At 36.2% G+C, this 15944-nt stretch overlaps 1 protein-coding gene across 1 annotated transcript; it reads right to left on the bottom strand.

The window, feature by feature from the left end:
• Positions 1-364: 364 nt before the first annotated feature.
• Positions 365-8151, bottom strand: DFNB59 (deafness, autosomal recessive 59). Its single transcript, XM_017835548.1, has 6 exons — positions 7941-8151; positions 5616-5811; positions 4174-4315; positions 3342-3459; positions 2230-2334; positions 365-898 (listed from the first exon to the last, which is right to left on the bottom strand). The coding sequence occupies exons 1-6, from the start codon at positions 8149-8151 to the stop codon at positions 597-599; spliced, it is 1074 nt and encodes a 357-aa protein (XP_017691037.1). The 3' UTR covers positions 365-596.
• Between the last annotated feature and the right edge of the window lie 7793 nt (positions 8152-15944).

Raw genomic sequence — 15944 nt, forward strand, 5'->3', positions numbered from 1 at the left:
TAAAAGATGAGCAGCTGTGACATAAAATCCAAATGCAGAAGGTGGACTGGCTGGTACTTTTTTTGTGATCTAAACAAACTTGACAATGCAGCAAAGGCATCCTAATATGAAACTCCTATCTGTAGTTTCTGTTGTTCCCTTTTGTAAATGGAACATTGGGCTGAGCTAAGTTTTAGCATGCTTTTTAATCTGATACTTCAATTAATTATTCATGAGAACACTAAATTATTAACAAATATTCTAATTTAGCAATCATGTGCCAGTGTAGAGAAAGGCAACATTTTTGGGGTTTAACAACAAGTTTGTGTAAACCAAGTAACTTTTAGCATATATTTTGACATTATGAAAATACAGTTTAAAAGTAAATTTTTCATTATCATGAAAAGGCTCTAGAAAGAAAAACAATGTCAGGGAATGCATGAGGGTGTTTTAAAGTAAATAGTCATTGACTGAAGCAAAGAATTTGAAGAGTGTAATAAAATGTTTTGCACTTTCACTATTTCGCATTTTACCATTTGAGTCATATTTACTAACTCTGAAAAGTTTGTGGCACAGTTATGCCTATGTCAGTGACAACAGGCACTTACCTAGCTCGGTTACTTTAGTCTCTTATGCCAGAGGTCAAAACAGGGCACAGCATGCAGTCGTACGTACTTCTGTCCATTAAAAGAACACTCTAGGCATCCATAGACTGTCTCCCTTTTAGAACTTCCCATTCCACAGAGGACACAAGGACCTTTGGGGATGTTGTTATTGAGTAAATTAATTCGGATATGAGAACCTTCTCTGAGATAACTTGTAGAGAGATCAGTCATGCTCGCAGCTTTATCATAATAATCTGTAAAAAGGTCCTCCAAGTAAGGATCAGAGTTAGCAATGATTTCCACTACTCCTTTATCTGAAAAAGAACGCACAAGAAAAAGAAGCAGCGATTTGTCATTACATTATGAAATGTCGTTTAAAAAACGTTAGCTTAATTATAGAAATAACAACTGATTCACAAAACCATTCTAGGCATGCCATATAGATTACTTCCCATCAAAAACCCTGTGTGTTGAAAATTTTTCTTTAACTTCACATAAGACACTCACAAAAGCCAGAATTTTTTTATATAACCTATATAATTATATTTTTAGAAATACACCTAAAAGTTAAGCATGAGTCAAGCTTCTGAGAAATTGGTGCAAAGTCAAATCACAGCTGTGTACTTCCCTGCTTTTTATTTTTTGCATTTCTAGTTTTATATTCTAAACATAATAAATTCGCTTGTCTTTCCCACCAGGTTTAGAAACCTTGGAATACTCCCTGTTGACCTCCTAGCAGATTTCTAAGCACCCAAATATGCCGGGTAGTTCCATTTTGGAACTACTTACCTTTTCCCTCTCTCTTCAGCGATTGACTAGTTTAGATTGAATGACAAACTTTTAGGCAGCTACAGCTACTGAGATGTGTCATACCCACTGAAGCTTTTTCCCTTAGTCTCAACTGGAGCAGCACTGAAGGCTTGGTCCAATGAAGTCCTCCGATTGAGAATGGGATACAATGGAGCGAGGACACCTATACAGACCAGCCTTTAGACAGGCATGTTTACTGCTCAGCATTTATCTTCACACTCGGATTTGCAGCTTTCCAAAGTACTTGGACCAAGGACTATTACATGTATAAGATCTTGGTCTGAAGAAATATAGCTGCATACAGTGATAATCAGTTTTGTTGGATGTTGTTCATATTAGAATGAGTAAAGAGAACTATGATGGTGTTTTGCCCATGTGCCTGCCATGTGAACATACAGCCTAAGAAGTACATTCAAATATTTAAATTAATATTGTTTGGTATTTAAACTTAAAGCATTTGCCCTCAAATATTACTATAGATTAGAACTCGGATTGCATAACACGAGCTGTAAATGTCAAACAAGGAAATAGGTTCGATGTTAACTGAAGTTAGTTGTATAGTTATTCCATACCAGTTTATCAACAGCCATAATTTTTACTTTAGGATCTTTACAGTTTTAATGAACAGCAATACCATAGATTTGTTATTTCTGAATGAGCCACATTCTCAAACATAAATTTTAATAACTTCACAATCATTTCGATACACTAGAAATTGAGAGGTACATTTCCCATCAAAATTTCTTTCTTTAAACATTTCTTGTACAGAAATTAAAGAAACAAAAATACACTTTTCATGCATTAAGACATTATATATTTATATATGAAGTCATACTTCGATGAAATAGATTGTTCTTTAATCTCCTTAGTTTGGTCAGCGAAGATGGTCCAGATTTCTCTTTTTCAAATCCTCCTTTTGCAATTGAAGTCACACAGAGTTCTGTAAAAATGAAAAATATATTTTTAAAAGAACAAAATACAGACCCCAGATTGCACAACAGAATTTAATGTGCTTTCTCATCAATAAAGTGATTAAATTCAGCTTTGCTAATATTTTTAATGGCTAGTACAACTTTTTAATACAAGTCTGCACACTGTAATAACCCATAGAATCAAGTGACACTGTTTCAATAGGAATTTTTAAATGTTAGTGGCTTTCAAATAACATCATCAGAGCTTGCTTTGGTTCACACACAGATTCTGGCCATGTTAAGGGACTAAGTCAGTATCATATAAATGGAAGCCCTAATTCTAAAGGAGAAGCATTTCTGTGGTCTTATTTGAAACCAAAAATGAAAAATAATAAGCAAGGCTGTGAGTTCTGTAGTTACCTCTTCCAATCAACTGCTAAAACCTTTTGGTAAAAAAAAAATAAGTATCATCTGTGATTCTATTCATAACTTGAATGAAAACCTTTAAACTGAAATATAAGCTATGCACATTTTTTGCTAGCTTCCAATAACCATGATTATTTCCTCCTAAAGATCTTCAGATATCCATATGTGGTAATGATGTATCAGACTGAAATTAAAGGCCCAACAGAAAAAAACGTTAGCTTAGTTTAGAAGTTTTGTACACTTTTTTTTTTCACTTGGGTCTTTTTACTTGCCTACTTTATGCAAAACTGATCAGATAGTCTCATAAGCCTGTTCCTTCAAGGCTAGAAATATGAATAGGTAATTTTTTTAGGCAATACAACTGCAGGATTAAAAAGAAATACAAAATCATACGAACTGTTAAAAAATGTTTCCACAGCAGACTGTTTTCTAGCAACTGCCTTGTTTATCTTTCCAAGCACTGTTTCAGGTCAGAATACTTATGCACATAACATTAAAGCATACCATTTTAGGGGATAAAGGCTTATGTATATCAAGAGTAGTAAAACTATCTTAAAATCTTAAATAATTATAAATAATAGTAGTAATGACAGTAATTCACATCACTTACCAAAATTACCATCCAAATGAATATAGAGTTCAAATACACTAAAAGCAATTGTTGTATGCGCGGGAAAAACAATGGCTTTGTCCCGCCCTTTACAATTCTGATCTTCAATAATGTGAAACTATAATTTAGAAAAGCATCAAAAGAAAAAAAGTTACAATTTGCAATGAAAAAATAAACAAAATAGCATCTCAAACTGCATATATTGAGAATTATAATGCCAGAAGGAAACTTTGAAACTGAAGATCAAATTTCACAGCTAAAGAGTTTTCTATTAACATATTTGTATTTTAATAAAGTTTGATACAGAGATAGTAACTTAACTTGCATCACTCATTGAAAATTGTGTGAATGATTTATAAATACTAGTAATGGGCAAAGTCATAAGATTTGTAGGTTCAATTATTCAAACACATAGAGGGGGAGAGGGAGGAAGGACAAAAGACAGGGAGTAAGATGCTGACCCTCAAAATAATAACAACCCGAAGTTCCAATGTGTTATAGAAGATTATTATAATAATGAAAGATAGGTTACACATTTATTAGAAAGTCAAACTAATAAGATGTAAATCCCACATTTTTGCTGAGGCTTCACCCCAAGCAATGGCTCATTGTCGAGACATCCTTTCATGCATTTCTCATCCCTCAGTCACATAAGCATTGCTAACAAAAGACCAGCTTTTAAATCACTTTACATCAGTACAATAATAGTGATTTGCTTCAGATTTTTTTCTGAGCTTACATAATAAAAATGCAATTAAATCCAACCATAAAATTTATACAAATGAGCTTTTTATGCTTGATTGTATAAGTAACAGAACTCTGTCAAACATACCCTCATTGTCTCTCCACGCATTCCAGTATGGACAGTTAACGAGCACTGCCTTGTAGTTCGAATGCTTTCCATGACCACGCATAAAATTTCCATCCCACTTTTTCTTAATTGATGGACTAGACAATGATCAAAGTTTATTTTCCTAAAAAAAAAGAGAGAGGCAGGAAGGAAATTCAGACCTGATTAACAATTTACAAAGCAGCTAATAGAATTAGTAACTTTGAATCAGTAAATAAATCACCATAATGTCTGTTTCATAGCAGTAAAACAACTGGCTGAGGAGATCTCTGGAAACTTAATATTGGCTTTCAGTGCTTGGGAACAGAAGCACTAAAAAATTTAAGGAAATTTACAGTAATGTACAAATGTTAGAGAGGATGTCTGGGACGCCCTGGAAAGTTCGAAGTTGATCCATGTGACTCTGATTTTATTGCCTATAACTGAAAAAAATCCTATATCACTTATAAACATTGAACAATCATGAAACAAGTGTTTGTAGGAGAATTTCTACAAGCATTAGTTGTTAGTCTTATAAGACTGAATCTTTTTATCCAGATTCTCTTTCCCCACTCCCAGTTATTAATGATGATGTTTGGAGGTTACAAATAAACTAGGACAAGGTAGGTACAGAACAAGAGACTCTACAGATACAAAATAAAATGTACTGTTTTATAAATAACTACAGGGAAACAATATATGTTTGAAAATACCAAATGTTCCATCATGTGTAGTAAATCATTTACTGGGATGCAACAGTGGGATTCACTGGGATGATACTGTGACCAAGGGACAATCTTTGAAATAAAAAATAAAGAATTACACCTAGAATTAGTTACATCATATTTCTACATTTGACATTTTTGCTAGCACCACAGGAACACCAAGTTCATTTTCAGTGTCCACAGCTCCACAAGAAATGCTGGTAAAACAAGACTGGATTCAGAGAAAAGTCACAGAAGGTTATGAAAAATTCAAGTAGATAAACCTATTTTGCTTTTCAAAGAAAAGGCTGTGTAATAACTCCATAAAACCTCAAAGTACCTACACTGGCCCTAATATATATGGCTCCCTAGTTCATTAAGGGCAAAGAAATCCTGTTTCTGAAATCCGGAGCTGGGTATTGTCATTCAAAGTAAATTTCAAATTTTCAATACTATGACATAACATAGATTGGAGCTTGGATGGACTCTTCCTCTCTGAATTTATATTTTTTTCTGAGAGATGCACTGTAATTCAAACAAGATTTCAGAAAATTTGTACAGTCTGTATTATACAGAAGGTCATATGTCTAATCCCAGTGATCCAACTTGAGACCCTTGAAAATATCAGATGGTGACTGCTATTGGTTGACTAAAAATAATAAAAACCTAAGCATTTCAGACTTTCAGTCTAACTGTATGAAATATAATTATGGAATCAGAAATCAAAATATATAATATAACCTTGTAGTAAGTTCTTTAAGTAATCTTGGTACTTCAACCTCGTGTTTGGTCACTATGCCAAAAGAAGCTTTAAAGGCAACAGAATCTGATCCAGCAACATCAAAACCGACATCATTCATTATCTGATTTCCTCTTCTACCGTTAAGCGAAACATCGGATTTGTCTTCATAGTTGAGCAACTGGTAAGATGAGACACCTGAGTAAAAGAAGAAAATCGCTGGATGATGAAAAGTCTGAACACAGTATTTTCACAGAGCAAGAATAAGTCGTACCATTCCTACTGTGCTTAACCATTCTGATGTGAAATTCAGAGCCACATTGGGCACTTCTTGGTGTTGCTGCTGCTGACTGATGGAAAGAGAGTGCACAGGAGTCAGAGAATTTCTGTGCCTCTCTCTGGCAGAGTTGTACCCATGGTCCTGCATGTGACACATCCTGTGCATGAAATGGTGATTAGGGCTATTCCTAAATTTCTGTGCTTACTATCATTCTCCTAAAGTACTTCTACCTGTAGCTGTGCTGTAGGTACATACAAACTATATATGTCGTGTGTTGTGGCTTTAATAACAGAGGCTCTGAAACCCAAAATGACTCAGTGGAAGCCACACAGAATATTAAAACTATGAATAAAGTGAAAGCCACTGTGTGTAAAAAATATTAGGGAATTCTGTACTGAATCTAGATGCAGTACAGAGGACACCAACGTTTCTTCATTTTTGCAATATGTAAATGAGACATGGGTGTGCCAGTGACATTAACTCTGCCTTTTACCTGACATGTCACATGTAGAAAGACTTACCACAGTTTCCATTCCAGGGACTACATCAGTTTATTTTTAAGGAAAACAATAGATTAATTCTGACTTACTTGAAGTTTGCCTTGAATTACTGTACAATCAAAAGGTAGGTACCAAAGCACTTCTATAATGCTGTCTTTATAAAATTAAATACATTTCTGTTACACTAACAGGAAACTCATTGGCTGCCAAGTTAAAATGAATACAGGGATTAGACTTCCAAATACATTTAGGAATCTGAGTTTTACTCCTTTTTTTGGTTTTAATCCTTTGAAGCTTTTAGGATAAACTGACTTTACGAAGTCACCTACTACGAATCCTGTTTGTCTTTATTTCTAATTAAAAAAAAGAGCCATATATTTTTCATAATTATAAAAAGATTACAAACACTTGTCTTTGTCACATAAAAAAGGAAATTAAATTACAAAGCTCTTTGCTTACATTAAGGGACAATACTTTCTGCACATGATGTTTAACCTTAACAGAAAAGACTAGTAAGTTTTTGTTAGATTTTTTTAATTATATTTTGTAACCTTTTTCTCAGATTTTTTAATGAGATTTTTCAATGAGATTTTTCAAATTTTTTCATTCAGGACAAGCCAGCTGAATTTTCCTGAATGTAAGATCAGTAGGATTAGTGAGATTACAATTTTTTTCATAATGCTTGAATTCTGGAATCCCCGCTTTGTGGTGTCAGCTGGTATTTCTGTCTTCTTGTGCTCATAATGGTTTGTCTTAGTAGAATTTATAATTAATGCATTTCTTATGCAATTAGTAGCATCAATATTTTTGTCAAAGCTGACATCTTCTCAAAAAAACAAAACAAACTATTTTGAGAAAACAACATAGACAAGAATTATACATTTTTCAAAGGAAGGTACAGGGAAATATAGACAGCATAGTTCAGTTTCAAACCTCCTAATTCTCAAAGAATCTCCTCAAAAATTAATGTTATTGCATAGCAAAGGCAATTTAAACACGGTTAAGCTCTTTAAATACACCAAAGAGATTACAAATGTGGAAAAAATCTTACAGAAATCCAATTACAGTCAGATAGCTCTTGTCAAATGCTTCTGCCTGTGCAGAGCCCAGTTCAGCACGAGAGACTACTACCATGGAACAGCTGTAAAACTGAGGCCATTCTTACACACTGAGGCCATTCTTACACACTTAAAAATGAATATACAGAGAAAGGTGTACATTAAAAACAAATTTTAAGTAGCAATTAATCAACATACATCAGTACAACTGTCAGGAAATTGCGGTTTGTGAAAAAACAAGGCTTAACTGAATTTGTCTTTCATACTAGTTCAGAAAATAACAAGGTTTTTTAGTATAATTAACTTTCCTTTTTTTCACTCTTTTTCCAGAAAGTCCTTTTTTAATAAATATTTATTACATAATTAAACAAGAAAAATATTACCCATTTATTAAAGAACCATCATACTACCTGCACAGTTTTAACTATGTCTACAGTTCTGTATTTACTAGAAAACATGCATTTTTCCACCTAAAGATAAAAGTCTTACCTGCAGAAATTTCTTTCTCCCCTTCAAGAATGTCTTTTAACGTGAAAGGTGTTGAAGCAAATTTAGACTTTTTTGAAAGCAAGCATTTTCTTTTTTTAATCACAAGGCTCAGAGGTTGGTATTTATCAGCTTCACTGAGGCTGGGCACTGGAACTAGTCTTCCTCCATCACCAACCTGTTTAACAAAGTTTTTGGTTGCAGCAGCAAACATATTATGGCATTAGTAATGATAATAATAAAAAGCTTTGTATCATGTGTAACTTCCAGACATCAAGCCCATGTTCGATTCTTTTTATAATGTTCTTTCAAACAAATTAACATGCTTAAAAATAAAAAAGCTGTCAAACTGCTTTTTTTTAGATTGAGGTATATTTCACTTGAAAAGAATCAACAGCATCTTAGCTGCCAAACTGCTGTGGTGTATTGCTTGAGTCTTCTCTCAAAGACCTTCAATTAAGCTCTCTAATTCTGCATAATGAATAATGAATTACAAGTGTAAACTGATAGGGAAATGGTTGCCCTTTTCTTGGCAGTTCAATGCCACTGTCTGAAATCAAAATCTGCAATCATAGAAACAGAAGACTAAGTTCCCCAACCCTTAGCTTCCCATTAGGAGATATTGATTTATTGCTGTTTGTTGGGTCCTTGCTGCAGCTGAATTCTAGTGTTTTACCTGCAACCAACGAAGCAGCCCAGACACACTCCGGGAGACCGCTGGAATTACACATTCATGAGCTCTGGTAGGTCTGCTGAGATGGTGTTGCCTTTCACAGCACTTGCATAACCTACCTGTGAGAGCTCAGCTGGGGAGTAAATACGGTGGTGGGCTGAAGTGTAAGATTAGAGATGGCTGGGGGCAGGGGGGAAATGGCAGTGGGCTTTCATCATATGTTATTATTCTCCTATGGACTCAGCTGTCTGTGACCCAAGGGCTAGGTTTGAGCTGCATGTGTTTGGCTTAGACTACTGAGAAACTCACTAAGTTGTGAGAATTATGCAAAATAATAAAACTAAAACTGAAGACAGAAGTGAGATTATAGATATAGGAACAAGCAGCAGTTCAAGGACCCAAGAGGGAAAGCATCAGTGTAAAAAGATACAAAATTGTAAAGAAAATAAAGAGAGTTAGTAGAGAGCACTGTGTGAGGGAGGCAGCAGGAGCCAGTTCATCCTCATGTAAACAATATGACTTGATTCTCTTGCAAGAGTGGTGAACATACAACTGGCTAAACCTTGTAGCACTTCTTCCAGAGACTCCTTTTGCAGTTACAGCAAGTAAAACATCAGCCACAAAGCTTCTAAAGCTACACTTTAGTATCAATATCAATATTATCCCTGGTTGCCAGGTAACAATGGGTTTGATTGGCTTTTTTTTTCTGAAGTAGGGTTTTCATGTGAAAGCATCTTAAGGATTGTTTTTATAAAATGAACACTTCTTTAATAATTTATCATGTCTCAATTTAGTTTTTTTCAATACTTCCATAAACATCCTTAAAGGTTCAGAGTAACAGGAAGTCCAATAAAAAGGCAAAAGGAGGAGCACATTACCTCAGCCATCTAAGGTAAAATGAAAGGCTGTCAGAGCTTTCTGCTTACTCTAGAGGGGGCTGAAAAATCAAGTCTGATTATATATAGACTCTGAATTGAAAGCTTGTGAAATGATGCAACTAATTCAGGATGCAATTCATATTACACTGCACTACCAGAAAAACCCTGTACGTATTTGCTCAATCAAAACACATTAATAGAACCGAAAAGGTTTTAAAGGGAAGGAAAAGCTAAGGAAATTCTAAAATGAAAACTGCCCATTGATTCTTGATTTAGCTTAATCCTGTATATGTCTTATAAGTATTTGACAGGATACTATTTTTCCTACAGATAATGAAGCTCAGCTGGCCCTGTTTATTCAACATGTATTTGTATTTTTCTTGCTCAGTATGTGGTCATACATCATACTCAGTCTGCTCCTAGCTCTAATTTTGATAATGAATAGTTTCATTTGATATGTTTACGTGGTACTTCTGCTAGTCTAACACCCTATAATCTACCATAAATGCTGCAGCAGATGTTTGTATCATCCTCATGCCACAGAACTGAGAACAGGAGTACAAGTACAGTAACACTGCCACGTTCTGAAAGAATTTACTAATTTTGTACATCCAAGTGAAGAAACTCAAGATATTTTCCTGGCCCACCAGCACCGGGCACTTTTGTATTTGGCACACAAATATACCTATGAACTTTCAGCATTTCTGTGGCCCTGGCACACTCTTATTTTGGGCAATCAATAAATGAAAAACATTTCATATCCGAGTGCATACGTTATGCCTGAGTCAGCACCTGAATTAAAAAAACTTGCTTTCTGTTGCCAAGTTGTGTATATGAAAATCCTTATTCACATTTGGGCTTAAGGCTACCCCTGGGGAGGGGCAGGCCTGTAATGCTCTGCACCCCTTAGCCCAGAATCCTGTAAAAGTTGATCCTGAAATCAAGCAGGATCTGCTGCTCGGGTTGGATCCCTACAAATCTATGTAGCCTGATGGGATTCATCCAAGCAATTGTCTCATGGGTTGAGCACAGAGGGTAATAGTGAATGGGTTAATATCAGACTGGCAACTTGTCACTAGTGGGGTTCTGCTCCATCTTAGGCCTTGAGCTCTCCAACATCTTTATAAATTACTTGGACATGGACATGGGGCTGGAAGGGATACTAAGCAAGTTTGCAGACAATACAAAACTGAGAGGAGCTGTTGACTCCCTCGAAGGCAGGGAGGCCCTGCAGAGAGACCTTGACACATTAAAGGACTGGGCAGTCACCAACCATATGAAGTTCAACAAGGGGAAGTTCTAGATTCTGCACCTGGGATGGTGCAACCTCAGATGTAGGTACAGACTGGGGAATGAGATGCTGGAAAGCAGTGCCAAGGAAAGGGACCGGCGGTGTCCTGGTCGACAGCAAGTGGAACATGAGTCAGCAGTGCCCTGGCAGCCAGGAGGGACAACCCTGGCCTGGGGGTCATCAGGCCCAGTATCACCAGGTAGTTGAGGGAGGGGATTTGCCTGCTCTGCTCTGCACTGGTGTGGCTTCACCTTAAATATTGTGGCAGTTTTGGGCACTACAATACAAGAAAGATATTAAGCTATTAAAGAGTGTCCAAAGGAGGGCAAAGAAGATGGTAACAAGCCATGAAGGGAAGCCGTATGAGGAGCGGCTGAAGTTACATCAGGGGAGGTTTAGGTTGGATATTAGAAAAAAGTTCTTCCCCCAGAGGGTGGTTGGGCACTGGAATAGGATACCCAGGGAAGCCTGACAAGAGTTCAAGAAGCCTTTGGATGATAGCCTCAGGCACATGGTGTGACTCTTGGGGATGGTCCTGTGCAGAGCCAGAAGCTGGACTCAATGATCCAATTCAGCATATTCTGTGATTCTGTGACTGACAAGGTATCCTGTCTGCCTTCCCTACACAGGGTCCTTCACAGAAGACCAAAAGGACTTTTCTAGCCCAGTCTTAACCCATCTTTATACATTACTAGAATGAGGTCATACTTGAACCCTCACTTTGACCCAGGCACCTTTTTAAAAAAACAAATTAAAAAATATGACCTAAAAAATCCACTTGCCAGATTGCCCAGAATTCATCTATGATGACCTTTGTTCTTGATTGAGCCTCTCTGAATCATATACAAACTCACTGCTGGTGTCAGAAAAAATTATTCCTCCAGTTCCCCCATATTCTCAATCATGAGAATATACTTTCTTTGTGTTACCCCTTCTGTGTCTACTTATATATCCTTGAACCTTGTAAACTGATCAATCAATCAATCAGTCAAGACTCTTACTGGCAGAAGCCTCACTTGCTGATGCATCTGCAGAGCAGGTGAACCTACAGTTGGAAGGAGGAATTCTGTTCAAGAAAAAAAATGAAATTATGTAAAGACATAATGCTCTATATTTATGGGGGTTTAATTGATTTTCCTGTCCTTACAACTCCAGCATATCTGCTCTCTGCTCCTGACTACCGCCTTCTGTTCTGCCTCTCTTTGCATTGTCTGTCTCCTGCAGACCAAATGTGACTGTATGTTTGCCCAAGGACAGCTCATGCCTCAACACAGGGAGCAGATTCAAGGTAGCTTATTCAGTTCTGTGTTCTGCAGTTTCTTTACTATTATCCCCACCTGAAGGGAACAGCAAGATATTTTTTTCCTATGCAAGATGGGTTCTGTTTTTTCAGAGTGGGTCTTAGCCATGGAACAGTAACAGAGCAAGCATTAGCTATATACAGTTGAGAATTTTTAAGCTTAAATACCGTATTTTTTCCTTACATCATATTGATATTAACGTGGAGACCTTTTAAGAGTAAAATGCAGAGGACTATCCTCCCTTATATGTAACCTCTGAGGATGCAGAAGGCCTCTTGTAGTTATTAGGTAATTCCATAATGGTTTTTGTTTTATTATTAGATAGTTATCCTACATTATCCCTGCAGGAATATTGGACACCTGTAATTATGGTGTGTCTAAAGAGATTTTTCCAAGGAACTGAAAATGTGGAATTATTTCACTATTTTCAATCCAGACATCTTAAACCATCTGTAGATTATTTTGATGTTTCTGTAATCCATGTGAACTGATATGATTTTAATTTGTTTCTTGTCACAGTCAACCACATAATAAAATTAGTATGATTAACCAGTCAGCTGAAGGGAGAAAAGAAATCTTAAGTGTTAACTGATTGGATAAACTGAATTAGTGTTTCACTTGAAAGGATTGAACCCACAATCTGTACCAAATTATACTGGTAATTTGTTTAATATCTTCTTAATGTACAAAAAGATATTATTGGTTGCCAGACCTCCTTGCTGAATTGCCTTTGAACTGTTTTACGTTTACCTACAGATCTCTGCCAAAGAACAAGTGCAAGAATTTAACATATAAAAACCAGCAAAAGAAAATGCTACTGAAAAAAAATCACTTGCAAAATTCCACAACTTTCCAGCATATGGCGTATTTCCCTAGAAAGACAGGGTCTGTGCAATATAGATCCTGTTAAATATTCAGGTGGTAACAATTTATGGCACAAAATATGGTCCTTATTATATTTTATTTTTTTAGGGTGGAGTATGCCTATAGATTCTCTAGTATAAGCAAAACCAGCCAGTTCCCATACCAAGTTCCTGGGTACGAGGGCACTACCACTGCCATGCTGAACTCCTGATCTTGCAGTTTGCTGGGATACTGATGTCACTTGGCACACTGCTCGCAGTGACTGCTGTTCACAAAGCATTATGGCATTCAGAGATCACTGTGGGAAGGAAAGTAAGTTAAAGCAAGAAGGTGGTTTTCAGCAGACTTAGCTTCAGCAGAGATAGTTCCATGTTGGATTTTTTTCTAGTATAGTGCAAGTGCAGTGAAAATTTTAAATTAGTTCCTGAATTATATTTTCATTATGCAGTATAGGGGAACAGTTGAATTAGCAGTGGCATATTTTAATTTTTTGCAGAAGCCCAGTTGTAAATGTTTTAAATTCCCCACATTTAAAGTATGTTTTAATTCTTGTGGAGCCATATCCTTTTGAATATTCCACTACTCTTTGTAGTGTCAGGAGAAAATTTGAATAAGAAGCTTCTAGAGGTATGTATTTTAATGGACCTCTGTGTTTATGAGACTTTTGTGTGTGAACAGTTACTTCACAAAACAGAACGAACTTGAAAAAAAATTTAAAAGGTCCAGGAAATGCTGTCATCTTTTTCTATACAGATATCTAAAACAAACTTTAGGGGTGTTCTAAACTATTTTCAAGGTCACATTAAACAGTCCATTTGAAAGACATGCAGCACACACTTGCTATCACTTTGCTTCTTATACATCACTTCCAGTTTACAGCTCAAGCAAACTATTGGAACCTCCTTCTACTCTCTGCTACAAAATAAACTATGATAATACATACTCATAGTCCGTGCTACATACACAACCAAAGCATTTAAAACTGCACTGCATTGTAAGCGTTACATCAGTGAAAGGCTACAAGATGTGGAGTTCAACTGGTTTCTCTATGTCTATTGGCTGACCTTGCCCCTCTTTCACCTTTATACAAGCAACATCTGTCGACTTGGTATGTGCTGCACAGTTGCTTCCTTTGTACCACTTCAGTGCCTTCTCACTAGAGCCACGTTGATTATAAAAGGAAACACAAATGCAACAAAGGAACACACATTCTGGTGACTGTTTTATATGCTCTTCCACAGACTTACCTTTCAGGTTTCAGACCTTTGTTCATGGATGTGCAGATTACTGCAGATCTGTGTTTCATGTGTCCATCTTTAGAGGGAATGAAATATCCCAGCTTTTGCTTCTTTGTAATTGCCCCAGTATTATTGGCAATACTTCTAATGGGCAGACGGATGTCTTAGCTGTGAACCATATACTAAAAAGAAATGCAAAAGTAGTCCTCCAGGGACAGATGTGCTGAGATAGTATACTTACTACCTATGAGAAGCAGGCCCATCTTTCAGCCAAAAGAAGTGGTCATTTGTTACATAAACATTACAGCATACAACAAAGCTAATTTCATCATCTAGTGTTATTAGCTTGTGAAGACGAATCCGGAAACAAACAAACCAGTGCGACCTGAAGTAGGTTTAATGCTTCCTTTCCTTTGGAGAATGCTGCCCAAACAACTAATCCTTTTTTTCCAGCATCTGTCAGTGGGTGAGTCTGTGTGAGAGAAAAGCCTTGTGGGCTTGCACATCCACCTGTATGAGGGTGCAGAACTGTAGATGCTGCTGTGCCACGATATCTGAAGAAAGGTTACAGAACAAAGGATTTGTCTACATTGCCCATACTAATCTGTCTGATGGGCGCTGAAACACTTAGCTCTATATAATACTTCCTTCAGTCACAGATATATCTTGTTCCTAGCTTCTTCTCCTCACATTTTAATCTGAAAAGCAGGCTTGAACTGCATTTATTTTTGTCACTGACATTAGCTGTTCTATGATACTGGGCAATTAACCAGTCTATGAAACCTATCGCATGTGGCTGTGGTAATACATCACTTCCCAGGAAAGGATACTGAAAGAATTGACTATTATTATAGAGTACTCTCAGATCTTTGGATACAGAGTATTTATAAACAGACAAAATGAAGTAGGTGTTTTTAGGGCATGCAAGAATTCAGTATTCTCTTTCATAATCACCTCTATGCTTATTCAGCCTGTTTTTCTTCCTGATATAAGAATATTTCCTCATCTGGTTTCCCAATTTTTTTTTCACACATGTAGGCATAAAATAATATACTTGAGCAGTTTCCAGATACTAAGCATTTTAACAGACAGCTGACATAAAATATTCTTGTCACCAAACATAAAAAGTAGCCTGATCAATATTGTTGTACTAGATCAGCTGATCAGCATTTTACTCTTGAACTAGAACTGAAAAATGGATGTGCTCTTGTGCTATATCAGTTATATCACTTCAGTTTCTTTGACAGCTAAATATAATTCCAGGCTCTCTAAAATTACCTACTTAAGGAGAAACTTAAGAGAGAACTGACACCTTAAATTTTATCAGTTAAAAAAAAATATCTCAATGCCTTTACCAGAACTTGTAGTCCACTTGCAGTCCACTTGCAGACTAACAAATGTAACCTTTTGGGAATGTTTAATTATATTTTTTTTCTCCATTGACTTATCAAAAAACCTGCTCAGGAAACCTGGAGTAATCATGAAATTTGAGCTAGTAATTAGTTTCTTTTCTTTACTGAAGGAAATATAGCCAGACAGTCACCAGTGAGAAAAAGCAACTACACACCTGATTTTAATTTGGAGGTTTTCTTTGTAATTACAAATGTAACCTAGTGTAGTCTAATCACAGGTAAAAAACCATCTTAACAGCAGATTCATATCTGTAGCATGCATTTATGTACACTTCATTAATTTGCTCTGAATTTAATATATCATTATTAATATGCACTTGGGATATAAATATGGGATATATAACCTAGCC

The sequence above is a fragment of the Lepidothrix coronata genome, unplaced genomic scaffold (genome assembly GCF_001604755.1).
Source record: "Lepidothrix coronata isolate B3197 unplaced genomic scaffold, Lepidothrix_coronata-1.0 Scaffold7, whole genome shotgun sequence".
Classification (NCBI taxonomy): domain Eukaryota; kingdom Metazoa; phylum Chordata; class Aves; order Passeriformes; family Pipridae; genus Lepidothrix; species Lepidothrix coronata.